At 39.6% G+C, this 21,902-nt stretch overlaps 1 protein-coding gene across 3 annotated transcripts in view; it reads left to right on the forward strand.

Moving 5' to 3' along the window:
• The window catches only part of SFSWAP (splicing factor SWAP), an 88,933-nt gene that overhangs the window by 48,874 nt on the left and 18,157 nt on the right, over window positions 1-21,902 (forward strand). For all 3 annotated transcript variants that reach the window (XM_075274865.1, XM_075274874.1, XM_075274883.1), the window contains 2 exons: window positions 9,323-9,573; window positions 15,591-15,725. In XM_075274865.1, coding sequence (XP_075130966.1) covers window positions 9,323-9,573; window positions 15,591-15,725 — 386 coding nt within the window. The remainder of the gene's footprint in view (window positions 1-9,322; window positions 9,574-15,590; window positions 15,726-21,902) is intronic.

A 21,902-nucleotide genomic window follows, 5' to 3' on the forward strand; every position in this document is an offset into this window, starting at 1 on the left:
GTATTGCGGCTGGTCTCTATGACCAGCCGTAATACTAATAGACAGAATGTCCCATAGACGGCAATACAGTTGTATTGCCGTCTATGGGACTTGCGATCAAGTGACCGCAGGTTCAAGCCCCCGGGGGGGAATAAAATAGTAAAAAAAAAAAAAAAAAAAAAAGCTTTAAAAATATGAAATAAATAAAAGTTCTAAATCACCTCCTGTTTTTTTTTTTCAATACAAGGTGATCTAAGCAATAGATATCCCCCAAAATGGTATAACTAAAAATTACAGCTGGCCCCGCAAAAAAAACGCTCTATGCATCCCCGTACAGCTGCAGGGTCACCTGTCAATGTGGCCTTGCAGCTGTTGCAAAACTACAACTCCCATATATTAAATATTTTACCAGTTTTTGCTTCAAAATTTTTTTTCCCTATTTTCCTCCTCTAAAACCTAGGTGCGTCTTATAGTCCGAAAAATACGGTACATTTCAATATAGTCTTATTTTATAAGCATGTTAGATAAGAGTTTTGTTTACTAAAAAGGGTATATAAACCTACAAAAGAAGGAATTTGTAGTATAGTTCTCATTGCCAAGATATACAGAATATATCTTGAAATATTGACTGCAACCCATAGCCACTTCATTGGGTCAGTTCTGAAGTGGGAAGCACCTGATATAATGTACAATCTTAATATCAAGAATTTCTTAGGCTAGTATAAATGATTCAGGACTTCCATTCCTTCTTTCTTATTGCCAGTTATTGCATCTAAGACTGTATTTCAGTAAGCCAAACTTCCAATTCAAGAGTCCTCTCTTTTTCCAGATACTTTGCATTTGAAACCAGCTTCGATTTTCTTAAATACCTTTTGTATAATAATAATTGGTTATCACTGTTGTCTTTAAATACAGGTCTTAGATGGCTGGAGCATAATGGTTACTTGATTTCTAATTACCAGTCTGTAAATATGCAACAGTCTATGCTTTTAATTATATAAAATAAGTAAATCTATTATGTTTGTATTCTGAAGCCAGAATTTTGGGATTGACTGTAGTACCACAGCCCTGACTGCAGCAGAGGTTAGAAGACAAATTGCTTTGATTTAACAACGGTTTGTGTTTGACCACTTTTTTTTATTTTGGAAAAATAAATAAAATGCAGCCTTAACTTCAGGAGAAAAAATACAAATACATACCTGCTCGGCTGAGCTCTAAGGGAGCGTTCACACTTCCGTCTGTTTCCGACAGCTAGTGTGCGCTGCTAATGTCCATGCAAAATCTTGTGTGGACATTAGCATCGGACACTAGTTGTGTCCGTGACATTTTGCATTGATTTAAATGGTCATCATGTGCGTTCTTTTACTGTCCGTGGGTGTTCTTAACTGTCCGCCTCAGGTTCCGGACCAAAATACGTGTAGCTGTGACTGGATGCCGGTGCAGAGCATCGGCATCCAGTCATGCACTCCGCTCCGGATTAGGCCCAAGTGAATGGGCCGTATCGGGAGAGAGTGTCTTCAGGTGGATGTCATGAGGCAAAAGAATGAGCATGTTGCTTCTTTTTTTCCGAGAGGCGGAACAAATGGCTCCTGGAAAAAAAGAACTGAGCGACTCCCTTTAATTTCAATGGGAGCCGACTTTTTGGTCAGGATTTTGAGGCTGATATGGCCTCAAAATCCTGACCAAAAAACCCTGTGTGAACTTACCTTTATTGGATTGGTGTTAACATACATAGGTGAGAAATGTGGGGGAAATATATAGCATCTCTCCAGCAGGTAACCATTGCCAAGCTTATAATAGGCCTCCACTCTACTTTGACCATCTTAAAGGGGTATTCCCACCTCACATACTCATCAGTCTTTACTGCTGTAAAATCTTCTTTCTTCCTGGTTTCTTGCATCATTTGGTGGGCGGGGTTTCACATGCAACCTGCTGTTTAGCTCCACCCCCAAATTCATGTGTAGCTCCGCCCACCCATATTGGACTATGAAGTACAGGCAGCAGCAACTCCATTCTGTGTTACATACAGAGACTGCCTGTCTCTGCCATAATGAACACAATTGAATTAGCTAGCCTGATAACTGGGAGAACAGAAGAAATGAAAGCAGCTCCTCTCCCCTATCTGAAAGCAGGAAGCTAGGTCACATGGTGCAGACACAGGAATAGCTAGATACACAGGCTGGCTCCCTGCACTTAGCCCCTCCTCCCTCCCCCCTGAGAGCAGCAGATACATCACTTGACTCATGAGCAGCTAAGTCAGGGCTGTGGCCACAAAGAATTGAATAAAGTAAGATAGTGGACAAACAAAGCAGTTTTGCTGAAGCAGTGTATTTAGGAAAAGTCTTACATCCACATTAACAAGCAGTATAGATAGGATCCTTGTGATGGGACAACCCCTTTAAGCAGTAGGTTCATTGTATGATTACTTTTGGTCTCTTTCACACAGGGCTAATGCACATAGTGATCTTACAATTCAGGAACAATGCACACAATGATGGCACAGTACCAGGTATAAAGTACACACAAAGATCACTAAACCCTGTGATATCCCATCATACAAATAAGTAATTACAATGATACTACATGCAGTATGATGTCCCTGTAAAGTAATGGAGGCGCATACATCCATAGTTATAGCTAATTGCGCCATTTGTCTTCGTTGAAATAGACCCCATAGCGGCTGGTAGTTGAGTCCATGAACACAACTTTGTCATAGGTGTCTAATCCTGGCCAAAAGACTTTTTATATATGTAAAATTTTCTGCGATTTCCATGAAATTTCATGAGCATAACAGTTTACCTAAGACCTCCTGCACACGACCATAGTGATTTAGTCTGTCCTCCAAAACCTGATCAGCAATCCACAAAAAAAACACGTAAGTATGTCATCCACAATCACGGATCTGCAAAATGACTTGTATCTCCACTACACTTGTCTGTGCTTCAAATGTGGACAAATATAGGACTTGCTTCATAATTTGCAGCCTCCTTATATGGACCCAATACGCATCCGCAAGTAGTTATGGGCCTATAGAAATGTATGGATCCACAATTATGGATAAAATTATGGTCGTTTGTATGGGACCTCACTCTGCAGCTCCTTATCCACAATCACTACATTGGATTTTTTTCCCCTCCCCTGTTCCCGCATTGTTTCCATTGTAAACACTGTAGGCTTTCTACCCAATTTCTGAATCCTGTGCAAAGATTTAGTTTAGGTGATTGTTTCCTAAACAAGTCTCCGATGCATAACATTTCCAAAAGTTTTGAAACGTATAATAAAATATAGTTTTTTTGTTTTTATGTACTGCAGCAATAAAACCAGACATAAATCTTGAGATTGCATTCCACAGGAGCTAAAGCCTGTTCATGTTGGCTTTTAATGTAGACTATAACAGGTTTACAATAATTAGCTTGGTTTTGGCAAGTGTGTAAGTTCATAAAGAGTTTCCGTGTCCTCGGCTGCCTCATCACAATCATTGATACAAAAGCAATTAGAAACGCCTGCGACAACCCTCTAAAACATACTCTGCCTACTATTGATTTTGTGTATGCAGCTTGAAAAAGAACTGATGGATGAGCTGGAACGCCAGCCAATTCTTACGGGAAAAGCAACTTAAAACTCTATTTTAACTGTTTTGACTTTGCGATAGTAGCATTTATGCAGGCAGATATATTCTCATACTGTATATTGTTTTTAAAGAGCTGCCATGATTTTATAGATCTGTGTTCCTGTTGGGAAAGCAAACTAAAGACATTTTAGCTTACAGGATTTCCTGCATTCGCGTTTGTAAAACTTTGAGGGTGGTTGTCTTGTTTTTATGTTTTTAAGTAGTTTGAAACTGATTGATTTTTTTTCCACCTTCTGATACACTGACTTATAAAGAATACCCCAGACATTAATTGTATGCATTCTCTTCTCACAGTGATGAATCCACTGGCATGTATCTACATATAGAGATGTCATTTGTACGAGATGGGTATAGGAGTGTTCCCCTCATGAATACATTGTTCTCATATCTGTGTGTCCGGTATGCGGTATTCTTTGATCACTACTATTACCCAAACAGGACTATAATTATTTCTTAAAGGGGCTCTATCATTGCGAAAAGTCATATTTAGATAAGTACCTTCTTGTATAGCCTTTAGAAAGGCTATTTCACACCTATCTTTTGTTTGTAAATTGTCTCAGTAGATTTTGAATAAGTCTGTTTTTATTCATATGCTAATGAGATTCCACCGTGCACTGAAGTGTCTCAGTGCACTGTTTGCTCTATATGTATGTATAGCAGAGGCTGCTGTGCTGATGACTCTTCTCTCCTGTACATACACATAGAGCAGACTGTGATCACAGACACTTCCGGTGCATGGTGGAAGCTCCATTAACATATGAATAAAAACTGACTTATTCAAAATCTGCTGAGGCAATTTACATATTAAAGGTAGGTGTGAAATAGCCTTTCTAAACGCTATGCAAGTATGTGCTTAGGTAAGAATGACTTTTCCCAATGATAGAGCCCCTTTAAGGTATAATAGTTTAAAGGGGTATTCCCATAACTCTTGTTCTACAGCCTGCAGGCTCTGTGCTCTCTTCACTTCCTGGATTTCTCGGCACATTGGTGGGCGGGGTTTCACTTGCTCTGCTATCCGCTATGTTTGCAGTCCGTAATGAGGGATTGGTTGTAAATGCATTACCACAGTATAAAGCTGATGTGGAAACTGATGTAGCAGAGCTGGATTTGAGTTAGCTTGCATTGGATACAGAGGTAACGGACTCCTTATCTCAGCCCTTATCAGACAAATTCAATTAAACTGGCTGATAAGTGGAAAAGCTGAAGATAGACAGCACAGTAATCCCGGAGCTCTCACCCTCTCCCTCCCCTATCTGAGGAGCTCTATTGCTTGTCAGCCCCTCCCTCCCCCCTGAGAGCAGGCAGCTACCTCACTCGGGGAAATGAGCAGATAAGCCCAGTGGCCATAGAAATGCAGTGTCAACAATGAAGTGAATAAATTAAGATAACGGCCAAACAAAGAAGTTTTGATGAAGCAATGTATTTAGGAAAGGTCTTAAATCCACACAAACTAGCAGTATAAATAGGATGCTTTTCATGGGACAACCCCTTTAATAACAGATCTACTTTAATAACCATGTAAACTACTTATGAATTGCAGCATTGTTTGGCAATGGATTAACAGCTGCCAACCTGCCCTGTCTTCTGCTCTGCACTGATTCCTATGATCTGAAAAAGAAAAAAAAAAAAACTATGGCAAAAGCTATTACTTATTGGGTCAGTGTTTAGCTATAGCAGTGCAGATGTTTCTCTTACGGCTTGGTTCACACTAGTACTCAGTTCCCGTTTAGGGATTCCGTCCCCCATTCTGCTTTATCCATTTCAATGGGTAACTGCTTCTTAAGCGGATTGGGTTTCCTTTTTTCATGTCCCCATGCAGACCCAAAGCACGTAAAACTGAATGGCGTTGTGAACTTGGCTTTACCAGCCATATACCTTCAGATATGTGAAGGCTACAATCAGTTTTGTTAGAATAGGTAACTAACGGATATATTTTAAGACCTTACTTGTCTTAATGCTAAATTAATTACATTGAAATATCATTTAGGGCATTAATAGTTAAACAGTCTATTTCTGCTGGTTCTGGATTAACCTGTTCCTGTTAGGGCCTAAATCTTTCTAAGAAAGACTATAAGAAATGAGATTATAAAATACTTGGACATAAATTTAATATAATTTTAGTAATTAAAAAAAAAAAAAATGATTGGATCCATTCTATATTCTTCGGTTATAAGCTTAGGGAATCGCACACTGTCCTGCCGAGACATCACTTATTACCGTAACATTTGATTCTGAACATTTTCAGTATAGATTTGAAAAGAAAACATTGTGGTCTTGTAGTCACTGAAATTTTGCCCTTCAATCTCCCATTTTGCTGGAAGTTGGCTAGGTACTGCTTATATGTAGTCAGGCTCATGTATAGGTGTAGAGACTTGCCTGTATGTGTGAAGAATTGGAAAGACTTGGGACTGTAAATATCACACAGGCTCAGACACCTGCCTTATTTTTAATTTTATTTTTAGAGCGGCATACGGTATTTCATTATCTCTTCTAAATTTACAGCTCAGTTTAGTCTTCAGACTATGAAATAAGAGAGCAAACTCTTTTCTATTGTTTTTGTATGTTTTTCTTTTATTTTTTTCTCTTTACCTCCATACAGAAAGGCCTCTTTCAGGATTAAAATGAGCATATACTAGACAGCAAATATATAGCATTAACACACAATAGAATAGAAACTAACACAACATATAAAAATATAAGCAGGAAAAAAAAATTAAAAAATCCAATCCAAATCCAATTATCCACCCATTTCAACTGCCAAGAGGAAAGAAAGCATCAAAATGGAAGGCCGCTAAATAAATAACATTTTCCATAATGCCCACAGTTCAAGATGATGGTCTGGCCCTCTAAAAATCTTTTATTAGAAGCTTTTTCATAAAATATCAATGAGCGTTCTGGAGAGACGCTTCCATTTCAGTAAAATGGTACCTAATAAAATGAGTTTCTTTGCCATTTTCCACCTTTATTAATCCCTACACTCCAGGCGTTTACAGGTGGAAATGCAAATCAAATTTTCCCTTAAAATCCATGCGATTTGGGGCACCAAATCTGCCTGTTCAACACCTCTAGAGTGTAACAATTTTTGAGTACTTCGTCGTGCCTTCATGTGCATCTTTCACTTTCAAGCTGTTATACTTCCATCAAGTTGGCATTAAACTAGAAAGTTACTTGGAGTGTGTCTGAAGCTGACTGTACACATTTAGTCTTTTGTCAGCCAAACTGTCCATTTCCACCCAATGATCAGTCTTGGAAATCTGCAAACGTACGTTTGGTGTGATAGCTAAACATATGAGTTCTAGGTTGCTTTTCACCTGTCAACAGTCAATTTGCACGTCGTCTTTGCATTTTGGATCTTTTTATTTTTAGATCAGGCAGGTTAGTTGTTGCTGTTGGTATTGTTTGTATTAATGATCACATCGTGGATTGGACGCCTGCATCACTGTTGTCTGAACTCTGCGTATGGCAAGCTTTGAGTGACTTCATACAGTTTATACTAAATGCATGACCATTTTATTCTGTGCTTTCTGGTACTTTGACAGCAACAATAATGCTGCATGCTATAAAAAGCAACAGCAACCCTAATGGAACCATTCTCACAAGTGGCCTTAATTCTACATTACAGCAGACTAGCGGTAGAATAATTGTTGCATGTATGTAGTGAGACTAATTTGCAATTTAAGGTCTAAAACTAAAATGTTTTGACAGCAAAGTCTCAAATTAGGCGGTATTGTAAAAGAATAAAAAAAAAATCAGACTGGAAATAAAAAGAAAGATAATTTATAGAAGGCAAACTGATAAACACATCCTTACTGGATGCGGTCAAGTCACCACTTTATGTGGTTATTATGGCTTTACTGCCATATCAAACTGTCCATTTGCTTTTTTTAGAGTTACAATTAGAAAAAAAGAAATAATATATATAGTGAATAATATTAGTAAGCTTCTTTAGTGGATTACTTGGCTAAACCTCAGATTTCATCCAATTTGATATATAAAGGTTCCTCTTAATCCATTGATAGTACTGCTGTGACTTAATATTACTAGCATTTTCTGTCCAGACATGCTGTGCATGGTGTTACATAATCGAGTAAAGATGCATAGCCACTAAGTGTTTCTTGTTTTGTTATGTGCTTGTTTGAAAGGTACAAAGAGGCACAGATAAAAGTGGCAGAGGTGTAGATCCAGCTGAGCGTTTCTTTTAATGTTTATTTTATTATAGAACAATTGCACAGCCCGGCAGGTTCAGACATACACGGTCCTATGTCTGTCAGTAGCTCGTCATACGTATGTTGTGTTTCTTTTTTGTTTTTGTTTTTTCGTTTGGTCTATATTTTCTAGTTTCTCTCAACACAGATGAACTGATCGCACTGAGCAGCATATAATGTGCACTGAAAAGGACCCAAAGGTAGACACCAGCAGGAGACCTATGCTGCAGTGAAAAAGGAGTGGTGGGGAATCTGGGGAGACTGCTGCTAGTTTTATTCTTTATTCCATTCGGAGTTGTTTCTTTAAAAAAAATAAAATGCCAGAAAATCCCTTTAGATGTAGGAATAGTGCCTAAGGTAAATGTAGATGCCTCTTGTGTTCTCTTAAGGTTTTCAGGATTGACAGCCTACCATGTTGGAGAATTGTGTGTTGATTGGTCATCGTTGATCCATTGGTAAAATAATAAAAACTCCGTTAATATTTAAATGTTCACTAACTTTTCAACAACCTTTGCCTAAAGCAACAGTACAAACTACTATAAAAAGCTTTTTAGTATATCTTATCTAGTATATCTTGAAAAATTCTTCTTTCTCCATTACACTTTTCGTCTCCACCATGCTAAACACAGGTAATCACTCTGAAATAGCTGCTGAATTCCATCTAGCCACAGCAAAGCAGACGAAAGGTTACAAGTGTTTCAGATTGCTGCTCATAATAGGCCCTGTGATCATTTGCGTTTGGGATTCCATTTGGGGAGTCTTCTTAAGGACTCTCCAAACTGAAATCTATACGCATTAAAAAGCGGTTACCTTCAGGAAACCCGCAGACCGCATAGACTGTCATGGGGTCCGTGTGGTTTTCACAAGTACAAGCAGTACCTTTCTCTCTGCATGTTTCGTGCGGAAACCAAATAGACCCAGTTATAGTTTATGGGGTCTGCGGGTTTCCTGAAGGTAACTGTTTTTTTGTTTTGTTTTTTTTTTTTCTTTAATAAATATATGCATATAGGTTTCCATTCGAGGGGGTCCCTCAAATGGACTCCACAAACGGAAACCTGAACGCAGATGTGAACCGGGCCATACAAATCTGTGGGACAAAAGCTGTCTAACTTTTTTTTTTTTTTTTACATCAATACAAGTCATCACTTCACTGTCGTCTTGTATGTTCCTTCAACAGCTTATGAGAAAGAGTGAGACAGATTAGCGGATTGTCATCAATTTTCTCTCTGTATGGCACACAAAATCGCAGCCAGTCTCTTCCAACCAGCTACAAGGCAACCAAAAATTAGGAAAACTGCTAAAAATGCAGAAGGAGTCCTATATTGGCTTGTAATAGTGTTATTTCTAATGTGTATACCTTATACTATTGATTTATGCCAAATCTTTTGAAAGGTTAGGTACACTTTTTAAAGGCGTTAGCCTGCCTCCAAATATTAACACATGGATGTTTAGTTGCCTTCATACGTTATTTCGATTGTAAGCTATAAGAGGTCCTAATGTCTTTCAGGATGCGAACTCCATGAATTGTGATTTCCTCCCAGAGGACGTTATTGTGCCTACAACAGAATACCCAGTCACGGAAAGGTCCCCAATTCGTGAATTCCCACATGAAGAGAGAGAGAAAAAGAAGAAAAAAAGAAAGAAACGGTCCAGGTCTAGATCTCGGTCTCCAAGACTCCATTATGAATCCAAATCTCGATCTCATTCAAAAGTGAAGCATTCTCTTCCCACAGCGTACAGAACAGTCAGGCGTTCCAGGTATGGTTTGTGTGGTTGTATATTAATGTAACACCTATGACTGAGAATTTTATCTCACTTACTAATACCATTTACATTATCATAGATACATTATACTTTGATGCTTATAAGTTTCTTGGTATATTTCTGATTTCCAGCTTCTCACCTATTCACAGGATATGTGATTATTAGATTGGTGGGGGTCCAACCACTGGGACCCCCAACCATCATGAAAACTGTGTGTGGGCTTGGGCTCCTTGAATAGAGCAGCAGGTTGAACATGGACTGCTGGAGATTACTGAGCACTATACTGTTGTGGTTTTTTTTTTTGTTTCTCCTTGAAATGTATGAACAAAGGAAATTCAGTTTTTACTGGGTGGGGTGTTTGTCAATGGATTGCCCTTAAACATTCTCATGTTATCCTGTCAAAGCCTGGGAAACACACCTTTGACTAGGGAAATGGCAATACCCAGTTGTCAGTTTAATATTCTAGAGGAATAACCACAAAACAGAAGATGCTCTAGAATTGTTATATCTTAGGAAAGCAAAGTATTTATTCAGACATGTCAGGTATGTTGACATTTCTTCCTTTCTCTTCTGATCTCTTGGGGCTTAATATGTTAGTTAATTTAGGCAATGTATTGTGGAATCATTTGACTACCGTTTCGGAATATCATTTTAGAGATTTGGATATTAAGATTTAAATTTATATGGCAGTATTATTTGCTGCGCTGTGGATTCAGAGTCAGTGTTTTCGTCTCCTAAGTCCTCTATTTTAACACAGCCTTACTCCTACTCTGACCGCTTCATAAATGGCTGACAGCCAAGGTCAGATTGATACAGCAAAGCTCCTCCAATTCACGAAAAAAGCTGTGGATTTGACTGTGTAAATGTAAAACAATCTATTTATCCATTTATACATTATCTATAATTTGTATAGTATAAATTAAATAGTTTAAGAATTTTATTTTGAAGCCAGAGTCCATGACATTTTTCGTCTCCACCTCCCAGATTTGTGTAATAGAGTCTTTGAGTGCCGATTGGTTATGGGATTTTCTAAGTTTAAAGGTCCATTCACATGGAGGAAAATGGTGAGGAATTTGGTGTGGAATTTTCCTCGCTGAAAAAAAAGCCTCCTATTGATTTCAATGGGTTCTGCTAGCTTTTTTTTTTTCTTTTCCACTAGCGGAATTTTTTCCTCCATGTGAATGGACCCTAAGAGAATCTGTTGCCTCTCTTTGCATGCCAGTTTTAATAAGCGCTACTTTTCTTTATGAAATCTACATACTGGAGCATCCTTTCTTATAATGGTTTTATACTTTTCATCAGTTAATCCTATTAATCCTATTAATATAGAAAGTTTGAATAGTTGTGTGTTTGGATGCTTGTTACTCGATCACGCAAAAAACAACTGAACGAATTTGGATGAAATTTGGCACACATTTGGTAACCTCCATTAACACATAGTCTACCCAGTAAATGACATGGCTTCACAACTGTTATGAACTTATGTTCATATACTATATTAAACTGCTCTTGCCAGCAGGAGAATCAACACTGAGTCCATTGTATACAAGTATTTGCATATTATCTGATGTGCTCCAGTGCTGAGACACTGACATGGAAAAACCCCTTTAATCCAAATTTTAAACATGCCAGGAAAAAGAAAATCTAATTTGTTGCAATATTCTAAAACAACGAGAGCTACGAAGATAGCCAGTAGTCAGAGTTCTCTTCGAGCTGAGGAGGATTGAGCAAGCTAGGTGTCAAGCGGCTCTTAGAGCAGCCAAAACACCGGAGCAGGTGGATCATCAATGCCAACAACGTGCTCATTATATGGCGTCCCAGTGAGCTGCTGAGATGTCGGAACAATCACAAGGACAGTGCGAGGAACAAGTTCAGCAGCAGGGCAGCTTAAGAGCTGCCGGAACGCCAGAGCAGGTGGATCATTGAAGGCAGCAATTTGCTGAATATAGGCTGCTCATCGACGTCAATAACACGCAGACGAAGTCGCGGGCGGAGGCTAGTGGTTAATAATTGCCATTGCCACCTATAGCCTATGTAACACTGTCCTTTCTGCGTTATATTATTTTGGATATTGACATTGTGTTGTCCTTCCTATAAACTTAGAGAAGCGGTTCATCTTTGGTTCTGGGATTTCTCTAGGAGTAATAGATATCCTGTACTACTTTTCAGCTGTCAATCTCCTGTATTTTTTTGCTTTTTATTTCAACTCAACATTGCTTTTATTTTACTGCTACTAAAATGCTTTTCATCCAAGCAAGGTTAGTCATTACTATTACTTATACGCCTACACATCCTTTATGGTGTAATAAATGAATGAACCTTGCTTTAGATGAAAAGCTTGCAGAATGTACAGCATTTCCACTTGGCTTTCTAACAGAACAGCTGTGATGATATGCCAGACTTTGAGTGGTTGGGCATCATCCCATCCAGTGTGGAGATTAGCCTAAAAGCACCTGCTTGAGTCCTGTTGGTTTACGTTTCTCAATCTTTGCATAGTATTTTTTTGTTAGTATTTTGGAATCTGACCTCTTTTTTTTTTTATATATTATCAAATTGTGATTATTTTTTTCACTGTTGTACACCTTAAAAATCCTAATGAGCAAATGCAATATGTTTGTATTCAAACATTCATCTGGTATAAAACCTTCAGCAGACTTTTTGCCCGTTTCATTGATTTCTACTGTATTTAAGAGCTTTGAGTAGTGTTATAATGGATAACTTCTTCGCATATGTAGACATTTTCCTCCTAGATGCCAGACTTGTGAAGCAGAATTCAGTATCCGATGTCGGGTATACACCCTGCAACACTCATCTTAACTATGGTTCAGAGAAAAAGGAAAAGGGCTGCTGAATGGTTAAAGGGGAAGTCTGAGACCAAACAATATCTAGTTAAGGTGGTCATACTTGTTTGGCTGACACCAATTCCTTCTAAGCCCCCATAACATACATGTCTTCTCAATAGAGAAAGGGGAATAAGCCGCTATCCGATGCATTTTGCAGTGGCTAGTCTCTTGGAGAGAAAAGCATCCAGCATGTTAAAAATTTTATTGGTCCATTATTTGTTAAAGGGAAAGATACAGAGATTGGGTATCATGATTTTTTTTTTTTTTGGCAGCTTTTGATTTATAACTGCATTTTTCAATTTTCCCCCTTGGATTTTAAACCATCCACTCCTGGTGTCATCATGAAATAAACTGGGTAGTCAATATTGAGAACATTATATAAATCCCCTAAAGGTCTAAAAATAAATTACTTTTTCATCAATAAATGAAAAAAAAAAAAAAAATGATTTGTTCTTATTGACCCATGGTTCTTATTAGTTAAGGAGATTTCCAGCACCAAATGCAGGTGATCAGTATGAAACTTCTGTGATTTGGAGGAATCTAAAACCCCAACTACAGTAGTGGGTGGGCAGAGGATGCAGTCATGTCCGCTGTATAGGGTTGGTGCTGGGTAGTTGCAGCTCTGCTCCTTTTACTTTAATAAGAGCAAGATGCTCGTCCAGGCCCTCATAATCTCCCGCCTAGACTACTGCAACACCCTTCTCCATGGACTCCCAGCTAACACCCTCACCCCCCTCCAGTCCACCTTAAACTGCGCTGCTCGCTTAATCCACCTCACCCCCCGATCTTCATCGGCTGCTCCCCTCTGCCAGTCCCTCCACTGGCTACCTATAGCCCAGCGAATTGAGTTCAAGCTACTAAAGCTAACATACAAAGCCATCCACAACCTGTCCCCTTCATATATCTCTGAACTAATCTCCCGCTACCTGCCCACACGTAACCTCAGATCCTCCAATGACCTCCTACTCCGCTGTACTCTCATCCACTCCTCACACAACAGTCTCCAAGATTTCTCTCGTGCATCCCCCATACTCTGGAACTCCTTACCACGTCACATAAGACTGACCCCCCACAATCACAGGCTTCAAGAAGGCCCTGAAGGCCACACCCATCTGTACAGTCCCCCGCTGTCCTTCTGTCTCTACCCCCCTTCCCTCATAGATTGTAAGCCCTCGCGGGCAGTGCCCTCTACCCCACTGTGCCAGTCGGTCATTGTTAGTATTATATCTACCTGTATATTCTGTGTATTGTATGTAACCCCCAAATTGTATGTAACCCCCAAATGTAAAGCACCATGGAATTAATGGTGCTATATAAATAAATAATAATAATAATACGCGTAGACAGCACTACTGTAACTTCTAACTCTGATCCTGGCGAAACAGATAATTTGTGCGGTGTCCAGGTTTTGGACCCCCAAAGATCAGATACTGATAACCTATCCACAAGATACAGTGTTGGCCAAAAGTATTGGCACCCCTGCAATTCTGTCAGATAATACTCATTTTCTTCCAGAAAATGATTGCAATCACAAATTCTTTGGCATTATTATCTTCATTTAATTTGTCTTCAATAGAAAACCACAAAAAGAATTGTCAAAAAGCCAAATTGGATATAATTCCACACCAAACATAAAAAAGGGGGAGGACAAAAGTATTGGCACTGTTTGAAAAATCATGTGCTGTTTCTCTAATTTGTGTAATTAACATTACCTGTTACTTACCTGAGGCACCTAACAGGTGGTGGCAATAACTAAATCACACTTGCAGCCAGTTGAAATGGATTAAAGTTGACTCATCCTCTGTCCTTGTGTGTTCCACATTGAGCATAGAGAAAAGAAAGAAGACCAAAGAACTGTCTGAGGACTTGAGAAGCCAAATTGTGAGGAAGCATGAGCAATCTCAAGGCTACAAGTCCATCTCCAAAGACCTGAATGTTCCTGTGTCTACCGTGCGCAGTGTCATCAAGAAGCTTAAAGCCCATGGCACTGTGGCTATCCTCCCTAGATGTGGACGGAAAAGAAAAATTGACGAGAGATTTCAATGCAAGATTGTGCGGATGGTGGATAAAGAACCTCGACCTGCAGTACAAGGGTACAACAGTGTCAACCCGTACTATCCGTCAGCGTCTGAATGAAAAGGGACTGTATGGTAGGATACCCAGGAAGACCCCACTTCTTACCCAGAGACATAAAAAAGCCAGGCTGGAGTTTGCCAAAACTTACCTGAGAGAGCCAAAAACGTTTTGGAAGAATGTTCTCTGCTCAGATGAGACAAAAGTAGAGCTTTTTGGGAAAAGGCATCAACATAGAGTTTACAGGAAAAAAAAAAGAGGCCTTCAAAGAAAAGAACACGGTCCCTACAGTCAAACATGGCGGAGGTTCCCTGATGTTTTGGGGTTGCTTTGTGCCTCTGGCACTGGACTGCTTGACTGTGTGCATGGCATTATGAAGTCTGAAGACTATTAACAAATTTTGCAGCATAATGTAGGGCCCAGTGTGAGAAAGCTGGGTCTCCCTCAGAGGTCATGGGTCTTCTATCAGGACAATGACCCAAAACACACTTCAAAAAGCACTAGAAAATGGTTTGAGAGAAAGCACTGGAGACTTCTAAAGTGGCCAACAATGAGTCCAGACCTGAATCCCATAGAACACCTGTGGAGAGATCTCAAAATGGCAGTTTGGAGAAGGCCCCCTTCACATCTCAGGGACCTGGAGCAGTTTGCCAAAGAAGAATGGTCTAAAATTCCAGAAGATCATTGTAAGAAACTCATTGATGGTTACCGGAAGCGGTTGTTCGCAGTTATTTTGTCTAAAGGTTGTGCTACCAAGTATTAGGCTGAGGGTGCCAATACTTTTGTCCGGCCCATTTTTGGAGTTTTGTGTAAAATGATCAATGATTTGACTTTTTTTCCATTCTCTTTTGTGTTTTTTCATTGCAAGCAAAATAAATGAAGATATTAATACCAAAGAGTTTGTGCTTGCAATAATTTTCTGGAAGAACATGAGTATTATCTTACAGAATTGCAGGGGTGCCAATACTTTTGGCCAACACTGTAGGTCATCAGTATGAAACCAGCCAGAAAACTCTTTGACCCATTTATATTAGGACTTTTTGTTCAGTGTACGGTTTCATGCACAGGCACATTCATGATATTTCTGTGTTGTAGATCACGTTCAAGATCACCCAGAAAACCACCTCCATCTACAGAAAGAAGAAGAGATGACAACAGAGATAGGGATGTCCCATGTTCTTATCGTGTTGGACACGGCCCAGGAAACAGCAGGAAGCGCTCTCGATCACGGTATGAAAAGTAGTCAATGCTATACTGCAAACAGATGTGGTTACATTCTCTCTCCCTTCATTACTTACGTGCAAACAATGTGGCAGTAGTACGTCTTATAATTATATTCATGAAGGTTATTAAACGCTTTGTAAACCATGTTGGAGAGAGGAGAAATTGTCCCCCCCTCTCCTGGGGGCTCATTACTGTCATAATAACAAAGCTTTGCACCTGTGGCGACTGTAGAAACAAGAAGCAAAGAAATCGCCCCCCTTGAAGTATATCTTCTGTCAGGGAAAAGAAGTCTAGACTGTGTATGCTCCCTAGATGTAGACTGAGGTGCAGACTGACATTGACTTTCTTTTCTGCACTGCATTTGTCCATGCTGCTATGTGGACAAACATCAAGCAGTCCTTTCTGGCTGTCCTAACATCTTGAATCTAATGTCATATATAATACATAGTATGGTGACACTCCAGACTGAATGTCTCTGCTGATCCCTTCCCTGCTGACTACTCTTCTAAATCTAAGCTCTTTACTCATTGTGAGGGTTAGGTTACTCCTTAGGAGTCACTGTGTTACCAGAATGTGCTGACAAATAACAATTGGTTTTCAGTTTCTGATAAATGAATCTTAAATTGTCACTTTTGTTAAAATGGCTGCCGCAGCTCAACTGGTGATGTGCAGAGATCACACTGTGCAAATAACTGTATTGGGATCCATTTCACCCAAGGCCTGTATACTTCTGCCATGCAATTCCTTATTGTCACGTCTGCTTTCCAATGAAAATATATCTGCTTGATAAGGCGTCTTCATTAAAAAGAAGAAAAAAAAAAAAAAAAACACATGCTGTCTGGCAGAAGCCTTCTATGGGAAACGGTTTTGCTAAAATGTTACGTGATATTCTGCGATTAATATTAAACTATACTGCTAAATGCAGGTGGTGTTTTGCCTGCCTTGTAAAAAGGGCTGAAATTCTCAGTGGTGTGTGTGTCGTAAATTCTGATTTATGCATATATATTGCTGGTTTTATGTTGTGCGTTTGAAATCTTCTGTAAAGAAAAGGTAAAAATGAATAATTGGTTGCTGTAAGTAGATGTAAGGTGACAGGTTTTCTTGAAAGAAACACTACTAATTCCCTCAGTATATTTAAATTCACTATTATGACCCTTTTTTATCTGAACATTCATTATCTTTCTCATCCTTTGGGTTATGTGATCTCAATCTTTAGAGAAGGCATGGACTGTTCCAAACAGACTCTCTACAGTCGGGGAGGGGACATACTCCTATCATAATTGCTGATGATGATTAGACCGGTTTTGGTCACGCTTATGAGAAAAACAGCAGTTCCTGACTGTTTTTATGGCGTTGTAGATTATTAAGGACACTATTAATTGAAAGATTAATGTATTTTCAGCGTATAAGACGAACCCAAACATTTGCAGTTAAATTATAGAGTTTGGGATATACGTGCCGTATAAGACTACCCCTCTTCGTGGGGTACCTCTTCTTAATGCACACTTAGCTGCTGTCCGCCGTTTCCGTCCTAAACCCTGGAGAAACCGGACAGGGGACGGCTTGCCGGCGGTCTGCTTTACAACCCATTCATTTGCATGGGTTGTAAAGCAAACCGCCGGTGTCCGTATGTGTCCTCTCCGCCTGAAAACCAGTTCATTTTGCAAGGACAATCTGGCGGGGCCAGATTTACCATAGTTAAACCATGTTGGGGAATGACTATTGGTTAAGATCACCTTTTATTTAAATCAGAGGCGAAATAGTGAAAAAAAACGGCGGTTTGACACTTTTGATTTTGACGTTCACTGTACAGGAAAAATATTTTATAAGTAGCCCGAGCATTTTCAGACACAGGGATACCTAATGTGTATGTGTATCACAGTAGCTATCTATTTTTATATGTATTCTAGGGAAAGGAGGCGAGAAAAAAGCTGCAATAGTAATATTACTATGACAGGCCTGGGAGCCTTCAATAGGCAATACACTTTGGGGGAGAAGGGAGGGGGGGGGTTAAAGCCTGCAATCAGAGTGCATTAGCACAGCAGAGGCCAGGGCCACAGCATCGCTCCACTCCCACCACTGCAGTATGAGCATTGCGATCCCGCTCCTCCGTCCCCTGTCCCACTGTATACCCCACGTATAAGACGACCCCCAACTTTTCTGAAGTTTTAGGGGTTAAAAAGTAGTCTTATCCGCCAGAAAATATGGTATGTATTCCAGCAGGCAGAGATGGCTCTGTCTGTAGTTGACCCTGTAATTCTGTGCTTGAGGGATCATAGGCTTGATACTTGAGAAAACCGAAATCTACACACACACTATTTATATACACCGCAGTGCCAGTTAATTTTGGTTACGGTTATTCACAAATCTGCTTTTCTGACTTTATAGTGTACACTGAGTGACATATCCTTTAGCCAATGACAGGGTGGCATGGCTGTAATAAGTGAAATAATCCTAGATGAGCAAGTTCACATACATTAATGGAGCCGCTTTATTTTTTGGTTCATTGCCCAGCTTTGGTGCCTGATCAGTTGAGAGGAGAAGCTGTACTGTGGGAATAGAAGTGTAAGGGAGCGTTCACACTACCGTCAGTGTCTGACAGGTAGTGTCCGCTGCTAATGTCCGTTCAAAATCTTGCACGGACATTAGCAGCGGACACTAGCTGTGTCCGTGACATTCTGCATTCATTTAAAGGGAGATCGGGTGCGTTCTTTTACACTCCGTGCCTGTCCTTAAGTGTCTGTTCCTAAAGATGGCCGACTTTTCAAGCGGGCAGCAAAACCAGACATGTAAGGTTTTTTTCTGTCCGCTTGAAAAGTCGGACATCTTTAGGAACGGACAGTTAAGGACAGGCACGGACTGTAAAAGAACGCCCCCGATCGCCATTTAAATGAATGAAAAATGTCAAGGACACAGCTAGTGTCCGCTGCTAATGTCTGTGCGAGATTTTGAACGGACACTAGGAGCGGACACTGACTGTAGTGTGAACGCCCCTGAACGCACACAAAAGAAATGCGTGAAAAGTGCGCAAAATGATCATCTGATGAACGGTTTCTTTAGGTGCCTCTTAAGAATCGGTTCTACAGTTAAATTTTATCCATTTTTAGAAACTTGGAAGTCCATTTTCCCCCAAATGACAGGATGACTTGTAAACTGTGATTACTGCCTTTGCCATTACCTATGGTCTTCTCAGAGATAAAATCTAGTGATTTCTCCCTTTTTTTTAGGATTATAGAATTGGCTGGACAACATTGTCTCTTTTAAAGCATTTTATTTCCACTTCATATATGACTTGAATTTCTTGAATGTTCTAGCGGTCGGGGAAGATGCAACCCTTGTTTGTGTGGATTACATAGTTACGTTTTTGACCATTATCAGAGCAACAGTCAGAGATGTGATAATGAATATGGTCTCCAGACCTGGTGATCTTGCTGTGCTTTGTAGTACTTTTTCCACAGCTCCGGAGCCAGCACAGTTCAGTCTCTCACTGTGCCGGCAAGAAGAGCTTTGTGTTTTTGCACAATGTATGTTCCGTTTTCCTTCGGCACTTGAATATTGTCCAGATTCCTAGTGCTGTCTTATACTTTATACTGCTAAAGGCAATACATCGGAGCTAGTGACTTATGTAAATGCACAGGTAGACCTAGCCTGCTGATTAGTATTATGGTATTAGACGTCCTCAGGCTTATCTTGAGACATTGACACTATCCTTTCCAGAATAATAGTAATTATCAGATGTAACAAGGATGGTGTTATGACTTGGAATACATTGCTTAATATTAATACATTAAAGGACCTATTTCACAGGTTAGTGCAGAGCAGACTATGGGCTTAAGCAAATGAGTGCTGACTACCATGTGCACATCCTTGTGCAAACTACATGTGGGAGGAATGATCACTAAAGCAGGTTACCACCATACAGTTTCATTGTTTGGCGGCAGGTGTGACGCCAATAAATAACTGATTTTTGTAGTTCTTAAAAGATGTGCTTGGTCACTTATAGGCTGTCCGGAACATTCCTACAAACATTTGTTCCCATTCGTCGGCCACACAGCCCCTGTGATCTGGAATTCTAAGGACCTGGATTGCAGAATGGAGAGTTAATGGAGTAATATAAAGGTTACATTCCAAAAATTAATCCTTAAAATGAAAGTGGAGCTGCTGTTTTTTTAACCCTATAGAGACACAGCTCAAAAGTGACTTGAGGACCAGGCCTCTTTTTTCAAAACTGACATGTGTCACTTTAAATGGCAATAACTTTGAGACGCTTTAACTTACACAAGTGATTCTGAGATTGTTTTTTCGTAACACATTGTACTTCATGTCAGTAGTAAATTTTAGTCGATATGTTTTGTCTTTAATTATGAAAAAATAGGAAATTTGGTGAAAATTTTGAAAAAAATGCCGTTTTCAAACTTTTAAATTGCAAGCCTTTTAAATAGAAATCCATACTACCCAAATTTTTTCATAAATATAATTAACCATATCTCTGATTTATGTAGCAATCAAATTTTAATCACCCTTTCATTTTTTTCAGATATTATAAGGCTTACAAGTCAAGCAGTAATTTTCCAAATTTTCAAGAAAATTTCCAAAGCACATTTTTCAAGGGACCAGTTCAGTTCTGAAGGGTACTTGAAAAGCCTCTCTAATAAAACCCCCCATAAGTCACCCCATTCTAAAAACTGCATTCCTGAAAGAATCCAAAACAGCAGTTAGAAAGTTTCTTAACCCTTTCAGCATTTCACAGCAATTACAACAAAATGGAGGTCAAATTTACATTTTTCAATTTCTGTCACTAATATATTTATTTAGCCCTAGAATTTACACATTTACTAAGGGTTAAAGGAGAAACTGCACCGCACATTTTGTTACACAATTTCTCCCGAACATGATAATACCCCATATGTGCTGGTACCCTAATGTATGGGCACACGGTTGCTCTCAGAGCGGATGGAGCGCTAATTGGATTTTGTAGGCCAGATTTTGCTACAATACTTTTCAGGCACCATGTCCCGTTTGCAGAGCCCCCAATGTGCCAAAACAGTGGAAACCCCCAAAATGTGACCCCATTTTGGAAACTAGACCCCTCAAGGAATTTATCAAGGGGTATAGTGAGCCCTTGGACCCTACAGGTGTTTCACAGATTTTTTTACCGTTGAGATGTGAAAATGAAAAATTACTTTTTTTATAATAAAATGTCACTGTAGCCCCAAATTTTTCATCTTCACAAGGGGTTAAAGGAAAAATTGCACCCTACATTTTGTTACAAAATTTCTCCCGAACACGACAATACCCAATATGTGCTGGTACCCTAATGTACGGGCACACGGTCGCTCTCAGAGCGGACGGAGCGCTAATTGGATTTTGTAGGCCAGATTTTGCTAGAATACTTTTCAGGCACCATGTCCCGTTTGCAGAGCCCCCAAGGTGCCGAAACAGTGGAAACCCCCAAAATGTGACCCCATTTTGGAAACTATACCCCTCAAGGAATTTACCAAGGGGTATAGTGAGCCCTTTGACCCTACAGGAGTGTAACAGAATTGGCCCGATAAAAGGAAAAGTGACATTTTTTGTTATAAAATGTTGCTTTAACCCCAAATTTTGCATTTCCACAAGGGGATAAAAGAGAAAATGTACTCCAAAAATTGTTACGCATTTTGTCCCAACTACAGAAATGCCCCATATGTGAATGTAAAGTGATGTATGGGCACGCTGTGAGGTCCAGAGCTGAAGGATCGCTATTGGGATTTTGGAGGGAAAATTTAGCTGAAATCTGTTTCAGGCACCATGTTGCATTTGGAGAGCCCCTGAAGTGCTAGAACAGTGGAAACCCCCTCAAAATGACCCCATTTTGAAAACTAGACCCCCTCAAAGAATTTATCAAGGGGTTTAGTGAGCACTTGGACCCTACAGGTGTTTCACAGATTTTTTTACCATTGAGATGTGAAAATGAAAAATTACTTTTTTTCCAATAAATTTTCCATTTAGCGCCATATTTTAAATTTTTGAAGTAGTTAGAGAATTAAGAGCCCCCCACAGTTTGTTACACAATTTCTCCTGAACATGGCAATACCCCATATGTGGCCATAATCTGCTGTATGGGTACATGGCGGGACTCAGAATGGAAAGAGCGCTATTTGGCTTTTGAGGGCAGTTTTCTGGTGCCATGTCGCATTTGCT

Source organism: Leptodactylus fuscus, chromosome 1 (assembly GCF_031893055.1).
Source record: "Leptodactylus fuscus isolate aLepFus1 chromosome 1, aLepFus1.hap2, whole genome shotgun sequence".
In the NCBI taxonomy this organism is placed as follows: Eukaryota; Metazoa; Chordata; class Amphibia; order Anura; family Leptodactylidae; genus Leptodactylus; species Leptodactylus fuscus.